General features: G+C 45.2%; 1 protein-coding gene across 5 annotated transcripts in view; it reads right to left on the reverse strand.

Annotated features, from left to right (window-relative positions):
• The window catches only part of MDGA1 (MAM domain containing glycosylphosphatidylinositol anchor 1), a 207,851-nt gene that overhangs the window by 16,801 nt on the left and 170,112 nt on the right, over positions 1-20,938 (reverse strand). For all 5 annotated transcript variants that reach the window (XR_016442233.1, XM_090046580.1, XM_090046564.1 and 2 more), the window contains 2 exons: positions 19,787-19,921; positions 493-623 (listed from right to left, as the gene is read on the reverse strand). Coding sequence is in view for 4 of the 5 variants with exons in the window: in XM_090046580.1 (XP_089902706.1) it covers positions 493-623; positions 19,787-19,921 (266 nt within the window). In the remaining variant the exon portion in view is untranslated. The remainder of the gene's footprint in view (positions 1-492; positions 624-19,786; positions 19,922-20,938) is intronic.

Consider the following 20,938-nt stretch of genomic DNA (forward strand, 5'->3'; position numbering starts at 1 on the left):
CCGGGCCCTGCACCCTGCTCGGGTAGGCTCTGCCTGTGGTCATAAGTAACTACATAATAAAACCCCCAAGTGGCTAGCTTGCTACTCATGAGCAATCCTCCAACAATAAACCCAAGTACGTGCTCCAGAATACATGGTACCATGGTTATTTGCATGCGTTTTGGAGCCCTGTGCTTACAAGCATCACATCCATAATATACAGTAACTGGCAATGAGCTTGGACACACAAAAATAAGCCTACAATTGCAGGCTGGTTTCTAGGGCTCATCAGCAAAATGACAGTAACAAATCAATGCTGCTGAATGATGGAGTTCGATAGTTTTAGGGAGGAAACAGGTTGGTGTTTTACACTTCCCACATACTTCTCACCTGTGACCTTGTAACAGAATCCCTTCCACAACGGCTATCCATCTACCTTACATATCCAGTAGCTGTACCACAGGGTAGATGGCCACAGTGTACAGCTAGGCTGTGTCTTTGGTGCTTGCTTACCTGAAAGGGTCCTGGGGGATTGATGGGGACGTGTACTTGCTGCCACTTGTTTCCTCTGTTCCCACTGAGTGACCATACTTGGGTGTCAATGGCCCGCTTGTTCTTTACACGAACTAAAAGATTCAAGGAGCCTGCCAGAAAGAAACCAGACACTGGAGTCACAGGTCATTCTCCATCAGCTTGCGGTGTCCCAAACAGTTCTTGTAAAATTGGGACATGAGGGACCCTATGTTAGAAAACTGGCATAAGAACCTGCAGGGGGGCAGGTCTGGTGGTCTCCAAGATAGTCACAGCTAGGGTTTGCCATAACTTCCTGTGCAAAACTATTTTTTTCACCCCAACCTACATATTTAGAGCAACCCAAATGATGTGTGAATATGCATCAAATTCAAATAGTTTCAGCCAAAAAAATTTTTTTTTAAACCTTGAAACAATTTCAGAAAAGTAAATTATTTTTTGACATTTTCCAAACAATTCCTTCCAAAACTTATTTTTGAACTTAAAAAATGGTTTAAATCCCCCAAATGAAAAAAAAGTCTTGTTTTATGTCAAATAAATTGCTGCAGTCAACCTGCAAGATTTTCCTCTGAGTTTTTGCTTCAGACAAAAATGCAAAAAAATATGTCACATCGGGTCAAACTGAAATGAATTTTCTCCCTCATTTTTCAGTGCAGTCAGCAAACCAAAAAAATCAATTATTTGAACAGCTCTAGTCATAGCATCTCCAGTCTCGGCACTGAAATAGTGGGCTGAAGTAACTCTCACTCTTCTGAAGCTAAAAACAGCCATGAATTTCGGTCTTCACACACAGAAGAACAGAGAGGTGATGATAACCTCTTTTTGTATGTCTGTGGTCATGCTGTAGCTAGGATGACTGCATTCTGGCAAGGACACTTCAATTCTAGAAGCATCAGGGTCAGAGGGCAGGGAGAAAATACTTCCTCTCTATACAACCCTGGTCACCTACGAGTGTTTTATTTTTGGCACCTTTATCTCAGAGGCATCATATCAGGGAGAGGGTAGGTGGTTCTGGAAGGACCCCATCTGGTGCTTCAGTATGAGAGATATGGCTAAATTGGAGGGTATTCAGTGGTAGATAATAAAGATGAAGAAATGTTTGAATTCTGAGTGGCTGACTTACAAGGAAAGGTTAAAAGACTGAAATATATGTAACTTGGCAAAGAGACAAATAAGAGAAGAGGTGGTTATTGCTTAGGAATATTCAAAGGCATGAGCATTAAGGAGAGAGAGGGTAATTGCTTGTTATGGTTCAAAGAGCCTGGATGTAGGATTTAAGGGATTAAACCAAGCAGGTTGAATATAAAACATAAAATCCCAACCCAGTGCAACATGAGGCTGTGGAATAGCCTCTCTAAGAAAGGAGTGGAAGCCCCATTTCCAGGGTTATTCAGAATTTGCCTTGGGATTAAGTCTGATCTGCTGAGAGGGTGGGGAGAACTGGATGATCCAACGTCCCCTCTCTCACGTGTATGATCAGAATTTCAACAAGAAGGGAAGAATCCCGTCTGAACTGGAAGTGCAGGCCATGACAAATTGCCTTTCCTGGAGGTGTCCATTTTGTACCATGGATTGATACTCTGAGCTGAGATGACAGCGTATCATTCTCAGGAGAGGTCAGCTGGCATGGCGTGACCTTGAGAAGACAGAGATAAGTGAGCCTGAGCTCTCCTCCATGGAAACACAGAGCCTGGAAGGAGAAAAGTCGCTATGGGAACCTCAAGCAAAGACAGCTTTGAGCCACAGGCTTCCTCCCTGTCCACTGCCCTCAGAAACTTCCTGTGAAGCAATGTCTAATTGAAGAAGAATGAAGCCTGAATCTCATTGAGGCTGTTGGGTGAATTGATGGTCCAAGCAGGGACTAAATAACCCCATAAATCAATGTCAACAAGAGTGTGTTCAGAGCAGCTAATTACAGCTGCTGGAGCTGAGAAGGTGAGAGGTTGAGAGAGAGGGAAGAATTAGCATGAAGCTGCCAGTGAGCAAGGATTAAAACAGCCACCCTCTACTCTAACCTCACTTGGTGATGGCAGGTAGGATCTGCCATACAAGAGCCTGGCCGATCAGCGAGTGTTGTGGCAAATCATTTGGCAAATGAACTTTGTGTTCTAGGTGAAAAAGGGAAAGCAAGACAGAAAAGGACTCAGAAAAGCATCTGGACTGTACACTAGTGCCAACTAAGCACTAGCTGTGAACTGCTGGCCTAAACCCAAGCCTGTCCTCAGGATGCCCAGACTCTCCTGTCAGGCTGTCAACAGCCTTTGCTTTTTGCCCAACAAAACATCTAATCATTAGTTCTTTCTAGGTGTGGCTTACAGGACACTTAGCAAACATTAGTGAAGCCCCCTGATACCTCTCCAAGTTGGAGCATGTTACCTTCCACCTGTGAGAAAACTGAGGCATAGAGAGGCTAAGTGACTTGCCTAAAATTACAACAATGAACCACTGTTAAGAGCTGCACAGAGAACCCATGCCTTAAGCTTTTAGCCCCACCTTCTCTAGTCACCAAATCACAATTTGGTGAGAATCAGAGAAACTCCCTCCCTTTTGTTAATCCTTTTACTAACACCTTCTGCTAGATTTAGAAGCCCGCATCCAGATATGGCAGAAAGAGTGAAAGTCCTTTGATGTCAACATGGTTTCAGCAGTTTATACCAAGACTGAATTCAAGCTCATGGCATCACATACATTAAAGATTGCTTATACCTGGTTCATTTTCTTGCTTAGTTTGCTGATTTGTTTCCTAAATGATCTTTTCCAGGCCTAGTCTAACTGAAATGCTTCCTTGTGTTGCAGGTTCCTCCACCCTAGGCCCTGACCCCTAATACTGTTGGTCCTGGGATACAGAGATCAGTGCACCTATCATGCCATCTTTACAGACTAGGAATTCTTAGCTGGGAAGACAGGAAGAGTAGTAGAACATCACCGGAGCGACGGTAGGATCTTCACCCATCCTGCCATATTAGAAGTGACAGGATTCTCATGTCAACATACAAGCATACATTGAGCCCTCAGCCAGGATTGCAGGCGTTGAAGTCATTCTCTTCCCCAACCAGACTTCAAAGCACTTGAAGAGAAGCCCTGCCCTTATGTTTCAAGTCCTATTGCTCACAACCTTCTACTCCAAGAGCATACTGATTGGTCTGGCCCTGAATGATGATCTTGGAGTTTGTGTAGCACAGCCTTTTCCTTTGGGGATACTTCCCTGGATGCCAAACTGTTTTGGACCACTCTGCTGATGGCTCATGATCAATGCCCACAGCACTGCCAGCTGATGATGGGGCACCGCTGTGTGACAGGACTTGTAACCTCCTGTCCCCACCTCAACAATTCTCCTCCCCACACACAACTTGCAGTGCCTTGATACATACTTCATACTGGTTCAGAAGAAGCCCAAAGCATTATGTTTGTAAGAAGCCAGAAAGTTCCCCTCTTATAACAGAATCTGTTTGTCTAATTATTTAAATAACTTAATCAATAGCTCCATTTGGAGCATTATGTCTAGTGGCTAAGAGAAAAGACAGGCTCGAGGTGCCTGTCCCATTCTCACTTTGCTACTGACCTGCCACAGAAGTCACCATCCCTTTGTCCATCAGTTTCTCTATCTGTGAAATAAAGATAATGACACTAATTCACTTTATGGGGGTGTTCTGAGTCTTAACTAACACTTTGTAAGTGCTTTGAAATCTGTGGATTGAAAACAGCAGGAGCAGAAGCTCTTTCAATGCCTCCATGTTGGAGAAGAATCTAACTGAGACATGCCCTCCAATCCACACATTATGCCTAATGGAAATGGGAGAGGCACAATCAGTCTATTTCCTAGGGAGGGCAGTGTAAGATGGTTGCCTGCAATCTGTTCCCTAGCCCAGTTTCACATGGCAGCCTTGCACAGCTGCCCATTTAGAAATACAGATCCTCACTTGCAGATTTGCGTTTCTTCTTTCCATTCTTCAACCTCCTCCCATCTGATTTGGATTTGGCCTTTCCTCAGAACACCTGCTAGTGATGCATAGATAAGGGAAGGCCAGGCATCTGTCGCTAAATCTCTGCAACAGGTCAGACCCCAGAGTGGCCAGGAAATCCCTGGCCACTGACAATCTTGTTGGTAGCATCTCTAAATGGGGTGTATTTGGTATTTTCCTTGTTATCTTTAGCAGCTCATCTTTCCTAATCTGAGAAGGAAACAAAGGCCTGTAACAAGCTATGAGGAATCAATTATTGTGCAAGTGAGTTGTGCCTTCTGCTGGCTCTTTTAAGCTCAGAGCTGGCATTTCAGAAGAGTGGTGCATACACAAAAGAGCACCAGCTGGGATGCCAGATACAGTAACCCAAGGGGATGGCTCTAAATGTTACCTGCTTGCAGCATGAAAAGTCTTATTTCAGTTGCCACAGAATGGAAACTTCAGTCTATCAGAATTGCAACAACAGTTAGGAAAAACTGATACTAGTTGGGTTCATCAGCTGAAGAATGGGGACACTCCTGGGACCCAAGGATGGCCTAGATACTGGGGCAGATGGCAGCTTACTTAACCTAGAGTTTTCCATATCAGTTTTCCAGAGCATGGTTCAACACAAAATGAGGAAGAGACTGACATAAAGAGAAATCAAGAGAGTGATAGATCATATCTATCTATCTGTCTGTCTATCTAGCTAGCTAGCTATCTCCAAGATAGATAGCTAGATATGGGAGGCAGAGTAACTAGCAAGAAAAGAAGGCTAGCCAGTGAGTGGAGACAAAGATAATACTATCTCTCTCTAGCTTTATGGGATGAACTGCAAAGTCAGGAGCTGTTTGGTTCATAGTACAGATCTGGATTAGGGGCAGGCTGGGGTTCGCTTTCCAATCCAACAGTGCTGAAATTTGTAACCAGCATTTCCACAATATGCCAGCCACAAAAGACAGAAATCTCCTGAGATTAGCTGTTCACAGGAGATCTGGGTAGCAACTAGAGACTGAAAGCCAGAATCTAGATTTGGATCCAACCTAAAACCAATCATGTGGGGGATACAAATCTGAAAGCCAGATATCTAACCTAGAATCTAAATTCCATACATTCAAAAAGAGAAACCAGAGAGAAACAGCCTTTCCCTCTTCATCTAGGGTCCTGACTGCATCCTCCTCATGGTTTATTGTAGCATAGCTGATCATAAAGCACAAGCCCAGAGCTCAGTGCAGACAAATCCCAGGAGCTAGCTAAAACCCTCAAAAGGAATCTATTACTGTTCATAATCCTGAGAACAAATACAGGCCTCTCTCTTTCTCATTTAAATGAATGATAATGAAAAGCAATCAGCAGCAGGCTTGTGTTCTCAATTATGGTGCTGTGGTGGAAAGTTACTGCTCTGAGCGCCAAGAGACAGAGAGTGGGGGAAATGATCGTATTGGTGATGGAGGAAGAGAAATAATATCAAGCTGCAGTGAGCTGTAATTTATAGGAATGTAATTTGTCTCTGTGCCACGATAAAATGTATTTACTCTTTCATTGTCTCTAATGATGCTTTGTACAGCAACATATGTGTAATAAACACAATTACAGGCTCTTGACTATCTCCTGAACCTATCTACTTTAGTCTCTGTCCCAATGTCTCCTCAATGGATGGATTCACACCCAAACTCTCAGAGGTCACAGGTCCATCTGTTTGGAAAATGCTATCACCATGCTGCTGCCACTCCTAAGCCTCTCTTTCTTTATCAGCCTTGATGTTATGCAGGATTTCAAAGCACTTTGCAGGCATTCGTGAGTTAACCCTGAGGGATGAGTAGAGGGTATAAGTAGAGAGTATAAGAAACATTAACTTTCCTCTAGGGCAGTAGTTCTCAATCTTTTGAGACTCAAGAAACCCCTTGATTGACTCAAGACCCCACTCAGAAAACACCAGCTCCTAGTTCTCACTCATTTTTAACTATAGAAAAATAACATTGCAGAGAACTCAGAAAGATTGTGGCATATCAGAATGGTGTTAAGACTGTGGATTCCCATTTGAAATCTCGGGGTTTGTCTTGTGAACCATGTGTGCACACCTAACAGTACTAACATTATGTGGCACCCTGAAGCACCTTTGGAAGGATCTCAAGGCAGACACCTTGGGTGAGAATCAGTGCTCGAGGCAATGCAATCAAAACTACTCCACTGTGTGTGTCATGGGTCTATACTGGCAACACCTAGGAATGATCCCCTTTTAGTTCAATGCTGGGTTTTTTTGGAGCAGGAGGATCAAACTTCCCTTCTTTGCTGTTGCTGTGACTTTTGAAGGGGTTATTTTCTGCAGGAAAGAAAGGCAACACAGCAGCATGTTTAAGCTGCAGCATTCCCTCCAGCCCAAAACACTGTGTGAAAATGAATTGCTTATGTCCTAGTGCAGAGACAGCCTTAGGGGTGAGTGATGTGGGTGACTGCCCAGGCCACCATGGTCAGGGGGGCTCCGTGCACACACACACACAATCTGGCAGGCACGGGCAGCAGGGTGCAAGGTCTTCCTGTCCCTCTGGGTTCATCCCAGCTTGGGGGGAAGGGCCAGGCCTGCGGGGATACAGAGCCAGACTCAGACCAACAAGGAGCTGCCACAGTGTTGTGGTGTGGCTGGTGCTCTGTAGGTGTCTGTCCTGTTGCACCACCTAACTCCCCAGGCATCCCCAGGAGATCCCCTCCAGTGGGGAGCCCAGCAGGCATGGCTGCTGGGGAAATGCACCTCACTATCATGTGCAGCTCCAGGACGAGGAGGGGAATACTTACATGAGTCTAGGACCTGCATCAAGGGCAGGGGCAGGCATCCCACAGAAGGGCTAAGATAACCCCATGCTGGTGGCAGGGGGGGAAGGGAAGAAGTGCTATTTTCTGTAAGACTAGCTCTGCTAATGTAGAAAATGTTTCTGGCTCTTGCCATGGATTAAAAATTTCATATGAGAATTGGTCAGGAGGAATGGGAAAAGCCTGGCAGTGATCAGGTCTACAGTCTTGGAGAGTTCACATTCTCCTAGGGCCAAAATAAGCAAATAGGAAATGGAGGTACATATGCTTGGATACACAGTGAGAGAACAAGATAGGGTGGGGTGCGCGTGGGTGTCTGTCTGCATGTGTCTATATAGAGGAGGTGATGATACAGCTTAATTCAGACATAGTCCATTCCGAATGCAAGCTGACTTCGGTAGACTTTTAATGAAGCTACGCTCTGTGAATCTGGCTCATTTCATATGAACCATAATTAAGGGAAGGAGCTGAATATAGTTGAATACAGAGGCCTAAATGACACAAGACATCTGTCATTGACACTAAATACAAGGGCAAAACATTGCAATTCTCTTTCCTGCAAAACACCTATGGACTTTGATGCCAGCAACATTCTTTCCTGTGTGTGAACAACAGGACTGGGTTCAAGGTTCTTTTTTAAAGGAAAAAAACCCCTCCATTGTGTAATTTTCAACTAAACATATTTTCTGCTATGTTCAAAGGGAAAGGCCCCATCCAACATGCAGTCAAAACAAGAAAGGGAGGCAGCATTAGTTAGTGCTTAAAGCACAGAGGAGCTAAGATTCTTGGGTTCTAATTCCAGATCTGCTGCTGATTCACTGTACATCTTTGGTTCATTCAATTTTTTGTTTCCCTCTGCCTCAACTTTTTCATGGGCAGGGGATAATCAGGACAGATTGGGGCAGACCAGGGAGGGGGTCTCTGATGCCAGGTTTGCTCATATATGGTGCTCCTACAAGTTGATCCACTGTACAATGGCTCCCTGCTGCCCCCCTCTCCAACCCTAGGTCCACATCAAGGTCACATCAAAGTCACTATGCCCATTTATGTAGATCAAACCAGCTTGGCTGTAACATGAACTAGATTAGTCTGTAAGCAGATTCTCTCCGTCTGTCACCAGATGGGCCCCATGCTTGGCTGCACTTAGTACTGTTGTTTGGCTTATTAGTGCGTCAGTCTCTGCTGGGGACCCCCTGCCTCCAGAGGCAGAAGGAGAGCAAGAGGGGAGGATGGTGCCTGTGACTCTCAGCTGGGCACTTGTTTATGTATAGTCCAGTAGCATGGAAAGTAAATAGCACCTTGGAGCGAGTGAGTCTTTACACACCTGTGTCCCCCATGCATTACTCTCTTCAGTGAAAGAGGTGGGGACAGCCTGTCTCACAGCTCTGCCTCTCAGCTGGTGTCAAGTGAGGCAGTGCACGGACTTGCACTCTCAGTGTCTGGATTCTTCACAAGATCTGGCTGATTATATATGAAGTCTTCTTCTAAACATAAAAGGAAGAAAGCCTTGGCCTGCAGGTCACTCAGAAGGCCTGCTCAGACTTAACCTCTGATTTCAATGTCATGGTGATCTGAAAAGACTTTACCCTGCTCTCTGGAGTGGGCTTCTCTCTGTTGCCAGGAACTTGCTTTGGCAGGCTGTAATGCTGGCTGACCTTGCCATGCCCTACGTGTTACCGGTCCCATTCACATGATGTTGTTTGCCCAGCTGAATGCGGGGGAAGCAGAGGGGCAGAGGCCCAGCCTAGGGTCTCAAGAGTGCATTGCGGGTATTCTAAGCATGCCAAGAAAAACTATTTCTACCTGGAGAAGCCCACAGCTGCCTTATATCCTTAATATTATGGTAATTTAGACATGGCTAAGATCCCATTCCTTAAACCCAGCCTGATACAATGAACATTATATATGATATTTTATAACATCCATCCACCCATGTATAAAGAGCCCAATTGCCATAACGACTCTTGTGCTTTTATGTTATGGCAGTGTGGTAGTGATGTACAGTCCTAGAAAAAGCTTGTCTATATCCCTCCCAACTATATAGTTGGTCCAATAAAAAATATCACCCACGGAACGTCTTGCCTCTCTCATACTGCTTCAGGAACTACCACCCCCTCACTGCATCCCCTGCCCTAAAATCTATGTGGACACTGCGGGTGACAGACACCGGGCTAAACATTCAGGCAGACAGATCTAGACTGTGACGCTCCAGCTTCATCAGTCAGGAGGAACTTGTGTCTTACCCTGTTTAAGGTCCCCTTGGAAGCCTATGCTTAACTTCCAGGCAGGCAGGATGTGACATAGTCACCCTTCCTGCCTGTCAAGGATGTGACACAGTCATTGATTTAACCCTTATAAAACAGGCCATAAAATGGACATAAAGATTATTCCTGCCTTTTGGGATCATTCTCCAACCAACTGATGGCAATACAATCTAGATGAGAGTGCAGCATGCAGGAGTAATGGCCCCTCCCCGGGTAAAAGTATTTATTCCCTGACTTCCTATAGTTGCTGCCTAGATATGACAGTAACAGGTAGGCAGGATAGATTAATCAAATTTACCATGTTTTAAAGGAAAAGACTCCCTCTGTGACATACTTATATGTTCAGAGTTGCAAAATGTCTGAATGCAGAAATCTGATCATGATGCAGAATGAAAAAAGTCTGCTTTCAACATGCCAAGGGAGAGAATGGGGAAAACACTATAGGGCCAGCATCAAACCAAACCACTAAGCCTGTGTTACTCAGACACTCCCATGGATCATCTCCTCAGAAATAACACAGCTGCCTTTATTTCTGTCAGCAGATTTCCAGATATGCACACTGGTACAATGGTAACAGTCCAGTGGAAGATTCATCCATAGCCTCTCCATGGCAGGTTAGAGTCATACAGAGCTGACACCCACGCCCAGACACTAGTCCCACTTCTTGCTGTTTCTCCTATCAGAGCCAACTTATACCATAGCCACACATTCCAACATAGCCCGGCTTGAGGAGAAACCTCACCCTGCTTCTAGTGCCTGTGATGGCATCCACCAGATAATGCACAATCCACAATAATGCAGGTGATCCCTAACCACAAGATTAGAAGACTTAGGGGTAGGTGAATCCTAGATGTGAGCAGAAGCTCTCCAAAGGAATCTATTATGAGGACAAGAATGTCCTCTCTTCTCATTTAAATGTGTGATAGGAGAAAGTGAGCAGCACCCAGCTTGTGTTCCCAACTACTGCCACAGGATAAAGGTGAGTGTTGGGGACAAACCAGAAATCATTCCAAACCTGACTTTGCAGGGGCACATACAGTGAATGTTGGCAGGGGGGAAGGAAGTGGACCACCTGTCAGAAAGAAGGTCTGGGTGTTAACAGCATTCATTATGTAAAAACCTAGGACAGAAGGAGGTCCTAGGTTTTTATCCTAGGTTTGCATTAGAGATGGGTGAAATTAGAGGTGCCTTTCCCCCCTCCCACTTTTCCTAAAACCAAACAGCATCCTAGTGTGCCAGAAGCCTAGTGTCCTGCCCTAGAGCCAAACTACATGGAGAGTTTTGAAAGGCTTATCCTTTCTCTCTCACCTTCATTTTTCATACATGTTGCATCTTTGTGCCAGCTGGTCCCAGAGGTGCTGGATACTGCACCTGGGAGGAGATGCTGGGTCTGGCACAACAGGAAATGGGAAGTACTAGAAATGTGACAAGCAGCAGATGGTGCTGAGGGAGATTTTCTGAGGAGCCTAACAGACTCAAGATGCTGGGATGATGAGCCCAAGTATGCTCTGACCCTAATATGGCTTGCCCATCACTTGCTCATTCTTTGTCTAATCCATGACACGTTCGGCTGCCTCCAAGAGAATTTGCTGTGGCATAGATCAACCCAGAGCCCTCTCTCCTCCCCAGCCTCTTTCTTTGCTTTGATAACTATCCCTTTCATCTCTGCCACTGGAGACAGCCAGGTCCCTCACTCACTTCATGTGCTCGGCTCCCAGTGTGAGCGTACTGCACTCAGCTCACTCTGCCTCACACAAAACAGAAGTCTGCTTCACAGAGATACAGTGAGGTTCAAAAGAGCACGGCGCCTGTGGAAATGAGAAGCTTGGATGCTTCCCCTCCTGGATTGTTTCAGCTGAGCCTTCAGTCACAGAGTCAGAGAGTAAAATACCTGCTGGAGCCCCAAAGAATAGGCAGAGACAGAACTGAGCCTACATCTGAGACCAGGGTAAAACTGCCTTATATTTTATTAGGAAGGTTTTGCCCATTCATATGTATGCCTGTCAGGCTTCTCCATCTCCCTCTCCTTCCCCTAGATCCATCCTGTGTGTCACCAATTTGTATGGAGCTCCTGACACACGCACTTCTTTTGTACAGATCCACCTTACTTACAGGTAAGTAGTCCCCTGTACTGTACGTGACTCAGGCAGGCAATCAGCAGATGCACAATGTGCACACTGCTTGGGCTCCCTGTCCACCAGAGTTTCTGCTCCCAGCTGAAGAGGCCACAGGTCTGTGGAGGCTGCAATGTTGCAGTGCAGCGTGCTGGCAGCAAGACCACAGCGGGAAGAAGGAAGAGTGAGAGGGGGCACTTCCTTCTTTTTCCAGGTGAACTGAAGATGACTGTTGAAGCCAGGGATTTGATCCCCAGCTCCATCCCTGCTCATATTAGGTGATCAGAAGAGAGCCTTGAAGGATGGGGAGGAGAGTGCCATGGCCTTATGGTTTTCTGCAGAGAGTTGAAAACCTTTTCGTTTCCAAAGCAGACCATTCTCACCATGTGTCTGGCTGTGACAAGATGCAGTTACTCCAAAAGACTGGCTGTTCCAGTGGGACTGCAACCTGTTTCTACAGGCTTAAGAAAGTTGGGCACTGCAGCATCTCAGTGGTGATTTCAAAGACCTTTTGTCAGACATTACTGAAGCTAAAGTGGCAAATGACTTTCATCAGTAGGGTCAGGTATTGAGGACAGGATATTTTAGGAGAGCCATGGCTCTCAGGGCCTCTGGAAGATGGCACGTGAAGAGGCAGGATAACAGTGTGTGTACCTCACCCGGTAAAAGGCAGTATTCTGCCCTGATACGTACAGACTGGTGTGTCACTGAGCTGTATCCTGAATGACTGACCTCAGAGCAGATGCAATTATCATTGAAATACCTAGATCACTGAGCACTGAGGAAGCAGTTAATGCTCTACTGAGAGACTAAGAAGAGAGCTTAGAAACATTGAAGAGGAGTGTGACAGTTAAGGCCAGAGCTTCCATTTTCTCTGAAGGGCCTGTCAAGTTTTGAATTCAAACATTTCTGTGATGCTACAGCTCATGCCCCATGGGCTAACCAGGTTGCACTTACTCTTTACAGCTACTCACCCCTGAGCAAAGCTTTTGTAAACCTTAAGCTAGTTCTGAGCTTGGAGAAAGAGCTGCCTCCCTTCCGAGGAGATAGGGGTGACTGGGATCAATTGCTTCTCACAGGGAAAGCTTTCCTGGCAGCTGGGTGGGCAGCAGCAAATAGTATCTGTAGCTAGCCAGGGGAGTTTGTAAAATGTCAGCTTGCACCCACTGAAGATTTGTCTCCTGCTGGTTTTCTGGCAAACAAACAGTGGTAGAAGAACTGACTGAGAATTGTGAATAAATACGGGAGACTACTGAAGGTGGCAAATGCTCAGTGTGTGTGTGAATGTGAGAGAGAAAGAGAGAGAGCACATACATTGGGAATCTGATTTTGAAAGAGATACTTTCAGCGATGGACAGGAAAACAGGAGAGGGCAGGGTCAGTGCAGTTGGACTTACACAGTAAGAGTGTGCGTAGGTGGGGACTGAAGGCATTTTATTCATGGGATGCTTATGGCATGAAGCCAGCAGCAAGTGAATCATCTTACCTGCCTTCCATGCACAGTTTATTCTTTAGACTGCAAGTTCTTTGGGATGGGGGACAGTTTTGTCCAATGTTGGTGAAGTGCCTGGCATGCTGTTAGTGGTTTGGGTAAATAAATAACAATGAATAGAATTAAGCTCATCTAATCAGGGAACAGATATGTACTATTTGTTGAGCTCAAACAAGAGTAGCTGAAACAAATCTTTGGCCTGTGATATACAAGAGGTTGGACTAGATGATCTATTGCTCCCTTCAGGCCTTAGAAATCTATGAGTCTATGGCTCTGCTCCAAAGCTCATTGAAGTCCATGGAAAAAATGCATATTGACTTCAGCAGGTGCTAGGTCAGAACCTCTGCGTTCAATCTATAGAGTGTGAATAACAATGTACACATTTGTAGTTATCTTGTCAAGTATTTAAAACTCTGCTCCTTGTCATATTTTTTTGGAAGTTGTTCAAACAAGGAGATACCAGCGGAGCATACCGAGGTATGCTACAGTGCTGAATATTCTTGGCCAACAGCAAGAAACCTAGATGCTGATATATGTTTGCACAAAACAGTCTCCAAATAAATTCCAAACAACAAACAAACCAGTAGGCACAAGAGGCTGCTGCTGATTTGTGAAGAGAAAAACAAGGGTTAAATAAATTGAATAAATTGTTCATTACAAATTGTTCGCTCAGCTCCGCATGCAACTTATTTTCAAGAGCCTAGAGGGATGTGAATCACACTCATTAGGAGAAATAAACCTCCCCTAGATCAGCTTGGTGACGTAATCCTATATGACGTAGTGTTGTTCTCCTGGAAACAACTCAAGATGCTTTATAAACAGCACATTATGTATTAAGATCCCTTCACCCACTAGTAAAATGCAGCTACCTCCGGGGTGGGAGAGTGACAGTTACCTAACAGCATTCAGCAACACTGAGCAACAGGAAGGGAGGAGTACGTGGGTCAGCAGAATGTGTTTACGCATGCACTGGAGTCTGAGCTGGAGCTAGGAGGATAGCATGATGAAAGCAGTAGTTATCCATGTTAGTCAGATGTCAGGCAGAAGGCAGGGTAGATTTGCACTTTATAGACTAACTAAACCAGAGATGTATAATGTGAGCTTTCATAAGGACAGAGCTTACTTCTCTGCTTACAAAAGCCCATGCTATATATCTCTAATTTAGTTAGTCTACAAGGGTGCCTGTACATGTGCTGGGATGCTGCTTCAATGCACTGTAATTACAGTAATTACAGTGCATCAGAGCTGACTCAATTAATCGAGTCTGCTGGAGCATGCTAATCAGCATGCTCTAGCAGCCTCCATGTCTCGTGTATTCAATGTCCCCACAATGCAAAATAGCAGTGGGGACGCTTTAACTAAAGCTAGTTCCACATTCCACAAGCTTTAGTTAAAGCTCCCTCACCGCCATTTTGAAGCAGGGGATGCTGAATACATGAGATACTATGGGCGCTTTAATTAGAGAGGCTCTGAGAGCTGCTCTAATTACAGCACTCCCTCCCACAGAGCACATGCAAATCTATCCCGCCTTCTGCCTAGCATGAAAGTGCTGATTGATATGTGGCCACTTTGTCTGAAAGATCAACTACCCCAGCAGCACAACTGTCTATGTACTTAGCTACTTCTACAGCACCCATCACTGTAGTAAGCACTGCCTACTACCAGGGAGCATCTACACATGCAACTGGGGCGGAGCAATAAACTCTGGTGCTTATTGCATTGGAGTTTATTGCTCCTGAGCACACCATTTAAATGTATGCCTGGGACCACAGCATGTTGAGCTAGGACACAGCATACCCAGCTGGCAGGGAACCTGGGGGGGCCAGCCTGCCAGCCTTGGGCTGCTCCACCGGCCTTAATGTGCTGTGGAGTTTATTAGTTTACACCAGCCTAAAAGGGCCACATGTAAATAAGACATTTACTGTGGAGATAATTAGTATACTCTGAGTAAATGTCTCATATAGATGCACCCACACACTGGGGCAGATCCTATTCCTCCTATTAGGCATCTAATGGCACTAGGGAGTCTAAATACAATTCTCTTCCACTCTGCTCAAGGTGCTGCAGACCTGTTAATACAAAAAGGGGTGTAGGTGGGAGGGGGGGAGGTTCCCTTCCTCATCACTTTGTGTGACTTAGTCTTAAGACTACGCTGAAGGTGTATTGATGCATCACTAGTGCTGCTTCCTTAAGTAACTCATCCCATCTTCCTTGGAGGTATCCCATCTGCTGGTAAGAAGGCCAGACTTTTCTTAACTTGTGGAATCGAAGATTCCAGCCAGAGGTGGATTGGAACAATAACTCTTTTAATTTGTCTGTGAGTTTGACTGAGGTTGACAGATCCAAGAAAATAAGCCTGTTCTCTGAATTTTAGCCATCAACGGGCATGTCTACATGTCACCCTACGGTGATGCAGCAATGTGCTACATTGCCATACGGCACACTATGGAGATTTAGCAATCATGCAGGTCTACACATGATCACTAGCTACTTCACCATAGTGGCATACAATAGCTGGGAACTGGGACTGTGCTGCTACGGTGATGTAGCTGCAAAATCTAAGTGTGTACCACCTGTACAGCACAGCACAGCACAGCACAGACAGTTACTGCGCTGTGTTTTAGTACTTCCAAAAGGAAGTACTAAAGCATGGTGCAGTAACTTCATCGCTGTATGGCAATGTGTAGATGCACCCAGCAAGTCAAGGGCTGTGCAATTCCTACACCAGCAGGGAGGCTCAAGGGGACAAAGTATAAGCAAGATTCTTCTCTTTGCCTCTGATTTCTTCACTGTTAAATGGGTTTAATGGTCCTGAACCCCTCCTGAGGGTAGAAGGTGAATTCATTCATGCTGGTAAAGTGAAACAAAGATTCTTTGGTAGAAGACACTACAGGAGAAAGAGATGATCACTTTTTTTCCAGTAGAAGGAACCATCTAAAACAGGCCATTGATGGCCTCTAAGGATAGCCATACTGCACTGTAAAAAGCTGATCCCCAAATATAATCGTTGTCTCTTGGCTTCTCAAAACCTCTTGGGGCCAGAGGACCAGGGGGATGCCAATTCTGAGATGGTGAAGAAAGCAATAGCCAAATAAATCAAGAGGAATGGGAAGAATCTCAGGGAAGCTCCCCTCCACCCTGCTCTCTGCTCAGCTGAGAGATATTCAACATCACCCCGCTCTGTTAGTCACTGAATATTTTATACCCTGACTACAAATGCTCCATTTGTATTCTGTTTCTCTCTTTCGTCATATCTATTATAAACGAGCAGTGTCTGGGAACTCTCCCAGGGAAGATTTGCCTGGATGGCTATGGATATTTTATAGTCAAATTGTGAGAGTAAACCAGCTTTCAAGATGTGGAGAGGGAGAAAATAGGTAATAAAAGGGTTATTAAAAAAATAAACAAATGTCAAATTTTACACAGCTTCTTCTCATAGTGACAGGGAGCTGAATGGCATGGCTTTGGAGGTGGAGCTGCCACAAGTGTCTGGGGCCCAGACACGTGCTGGCTCTGGTATGCTTATTGCTTACACTCTGCTGATACAGGGAATAGGGCATATACTGGCACAAAGCCTGCTATGATTCTGCTTATGCTGGGTCTGGTTCAGCTATGCTGGAACCTGGTTAGGCCAAATTATACTGACATTGGTTTGTGTGCACTCATTAGTGCAGGTGAGGAATAGATGTCTAGGGAGGACAGATATGCAAATGGATCAGGTTTTCAGTGATTAAGCCATGCTCAGACTGTCAGAGCAAGGAGACCAATGACTAAATGGACCTCTCTTCTGTCTATCAGCCTCAGGATCAGTCACAGTGGTAGGCAGTGGGTGAGAGAAGCTTGTATTACCACCAACTGGACTGTATGTGCTCTGTGGTTGGAGGACTTCAGCCTCAATGGTCATCAAGTTTGATATCACTCAGCACCACCACAGCTGTGGGGCTTGATCTTGTCAGTTTCCTGAAAGCAAGAACGAGCAAGAAGTACTGTACTGGAAATAAAGATTTACCCATGACACCTTCAATAAGGGATAGAATGGGTTCTTAATTTGAGAGATCATCTACTGCATGCTGGAGAGCTGCCTAAAGCAGGGATCCTTCAGGGAAGAATCAGTTTCAAGAAATGGAGTAGTTACCAGTGGAGATTTTGACAACTGATCAGATACTTGAGGGACAGTAAGCATGGGGCCCAGTAACAGAATCAAGAATCATAGAAAGTTAGGGTTGGAAGAGACCTCAGGAAATTATCTAGTTCAACCCCCTGCTCAAAGCAGAGCAGTATATGAAAGCCAGTATACCTCAGGCGAGTAGCAGAGAAACAGATGCAGTAGTACAGAGCTTTATGAAAGTCCTCATTCCAAAACTAGATGAGAAATAGGTGGTGTCAAGGTTGCTCAGCATCCTGATTTACTAGGGGCAACATGATTTTTTCTTGTTGCCCTGGTACATTATCCCAAAGCCCGAATGAGCAGAGCCTAGATTTTTTGCCCTAGAGGAAAAAACCCAAATTAGAAAGAGAATATAAGTGACTGGATTTAGGTTTATGGATGGATGCATTGTGGGTTCACAAAATGTAGACCACAGATAGCTCCAATAGGCAGGAAGAAAAGAACACACTGTCTCTCTCTCTCATCTCTGACTCTATCTAGTCTGATATTTAAATAATTCATTCACTCTCAGCTTAGCATCACCCACCCTGGGAAATCATCACACGACATTAACATTAAACAATTCAGCCACCTCGCACAAATTTAACAGCCCCTTTGTGCAATGAGAGGGGAACAGGGACCAGGAGGATAATATTAAGTCTAAATGGAGAAAAAAAATCTGAGAGAAAAGCTGAAAGATTCCTGAAGCTGCGGTATGGAAAATGGGACCTATGGGGTCTTCATGAGTCTCCAGAGGAACAGAACCTTTCCTGTTGAACACCTAGTGGCTGGAACCAATGCACAAAAGGGTTAAAATGCCAACAGTCAAAACTCTCTTCTACTGTATCCTGTTCATTTCCTATCTAAACAGAACCCATATGACCATTAAATATGGGTGCTGCAAGGTTCTCATGTGAAAAAGATCATTTTGAAGAGGAACATCATCATCTTCCCTGCAGAAAAGCAATTCCATGTAAGGTACAATGTGTCATGCCCAAATGAAGCAATCATAGGGGACCTCTCCTTTTTTTCCCTCCTTCTCCTGCTACCATTGGCATGGCTTCCTCTACATGAGAAGGATGTAGGATGACAGCCCTTTCGAGAGTGTCTGAGGAGGAGCTAGGGGAGAATGTACGGAAGGACTGACTGGCCTGGCTCTATGAGGTGATTGTGGATGACCTAATCTGAAAAAGCCAGAAGAACCCATACACAAAGTCATGCAAGCTGCACAGCCATAACCAAGAGTAGGACCTTATATCAGTAGAGCACTTGGATTAATCTAGCAAGCAAAGAAAAACCTAGTGCCAAGTGGGACAGATTTGGGTATAAGATCGTGATAACCTTCCACTGACAGCATCAAGGCAGCATAGAGCTACCCACTTCTACAGCAAGCATCAGTATACTACAATTCCTTTGACTTGTCAGGACATTGAGAGCATAGGGCTATGTGTCCTCATGTCAAACATAGGGAAGGAAACCTTTTAGGTGACCAATCTTCACCTGCTCATGACTGAGAAACCATTCACACTCACAGTCAGTAACTCTGCATGGTGGGATAGTTCCAGGTCTTGGACCTCAACCCTTTTTTCCCCACCACACACAGGAGAGGTGTAAATAACTGGTCCTTGAAGCAGGTTCCATCCCAGTGATATGAATGGGTGATAAGGTAGAGAGCTGTTAATTAACCCCATTTACCAAAGAGCAGGCACCCTTCTGCCTGTACCCTGATTTTTCAGTCAGGCTCCAGTCCAGCAGGTGATTAATAACCTGGAGTGCTGTGGGAAGACTGCATCTATTATTCAAATTAATGAAATTATAATCAAGAGGTGACAAATTAGCAATTGCTCCTTGACTGGATATGGAAACTCATTACTGTGCTGGGAGTTTTGGTAGTGCTTGCTAAGCATGCAGGTTCTGGCTCAGCAGTCAGGGGAACAGGGCAGAGGGAGATGGCACCTCAGAATGGTTCTGCTTTATGGCATGGCCACCTCCCTGCACACCCTGTCAGCCTGACACAACTAGCTTCCCAGCCTCAAACCACAGCAGCCACCACAGAGCCCTTTCTCCTACAGTTCCCTCCACCAACCCAATGTCTTCAGCATCCCTCCACACCCACAGTCCCTTCTGTGAGACAATCCCACAGCACATCTCACCATTTCAAGGAAAGAGAAAGGGATGTTGATAGCTACAAGGGAAGAGAACAGAGGGGGTAGGAATTGCAGAGGCATTTTGAATGGGAAAGGTGTGATACTGTAGTATGGTGATGGAGGTTGTGAGAATACAAGACCCTGTGCTGGTGTCACGGAGAATGCAGCGGATAAGGGGGTGAAGCATTCCTACAAGACATACAGTAGGTGAAGGGCTACTAGAGCATTATAGGGAATTTCTGCCCTTCTCAGAGGGGGCTGAAAATGGGGCTTTGCAACTCTGGCTCAGGAATGGAGAAGGATTACTAGATGATAACAGAGGACTGTGGTACTTGAACCAATGTGCTTTGAACGTACACTCACCAATGTGCTTCCCGTACATGTGGTAGTAGAAGGAGACACAGTAGTATTTGGCGGTAATGTTGTACAGAGGGCTGATCAGCCGGGCCTTGTCTCCTTCCACTCGGGGCCGAGAGGCTTCAATGAACATGTAATAACCTGCAGAACAAGAGTGAAAGGTGAGGAAAGGCAATGTGCCATGTCTCCTGCCCTGCAGGTCAAAGAGGATGCTGACAGCTTAGAACCTATATGGCAGGTGGGCTTTGAAATAAAAATGCAACAGTGAGCATTGCTCTTCTCACCCTGCACGGGCCTCTTGCGTTCTGAAACCAGCTGGCCGTGCTTTTGACCTGATGTGCCCATTGTAACTACCTAGAGTTTTTCACCTGCCTCACACCACCAGGGACTGAAGGAAGTAAAAATGAGCCATTTAATTTCAGTGTCCCAAGCAGAGAGAGAGAAACTTTAATAATCTGTGAGATCTTTAAATAACAATGCTGAGGAGGTTCGTAGCAACAGGATCAAGAACAGCTTTACAACACAGCTGTTTATTTTGCTACCGTCCTTTTACTGATGGAGCAATTGCTATGAGAAACACTTGCAGGAAAAGCAATTTACTTGGCTGGTTAATGGGGGTTTCCTCATTTGTTCTTGATTCACATATCTGTTCTCAGATAAGAATTTATTCTCCTTCACAGAGGGAGGGAGAAACTGTGGTCATGCTATACCAACACTGCAGAATACATACCTTGCTCAGCTTGACGACTCATTCTGTATCCCTATGCCACCCCAGAGAGCTGGCAAAGAGAGGGAACCTTTGGGCAAGGGCCATTCCAAAGTGGGCAGATACATGCTTCCCTTCAGCATTCATCTTATAAACCTCAGCCCTCAAGGTCTCACATAAACTCCTTCCAAGTGACTCTTAACCCAGGAGAGATGTGGTGCCCTTACCAGGTTCTTTCTCAGGAAAATATCTGGCTGAAACCAAGTTGGGCTCTTCTAAGCACTAGAGAAGTTTTCCTACTTGCCTCTCCTTTTGTGACTTCAAAACAAGCATCAAATGGGACAAGGACATTTGGCAGCAGGCAATTAGCTGGTAACGAGGACTAATGCTCTGACTATTCCTTTAAACAAAGTCGTGGGCGTTCTAATTGTGTATTTAATGCCAATCAGTAA

This window comes from Crocodylus siamensis, chromosome 1 (genome assembly GCF_052110815.1).
Source record: "Crocodylus siamensis isolate JL-2025a chromosome 1, ASM5211081v1, whole genome shotgun sequence".
NCBI lineage: Eukaryota > Metazoa > Chordata > Crocodylia > Crocodylidae > Crocodylus > Crocodylus siamensis.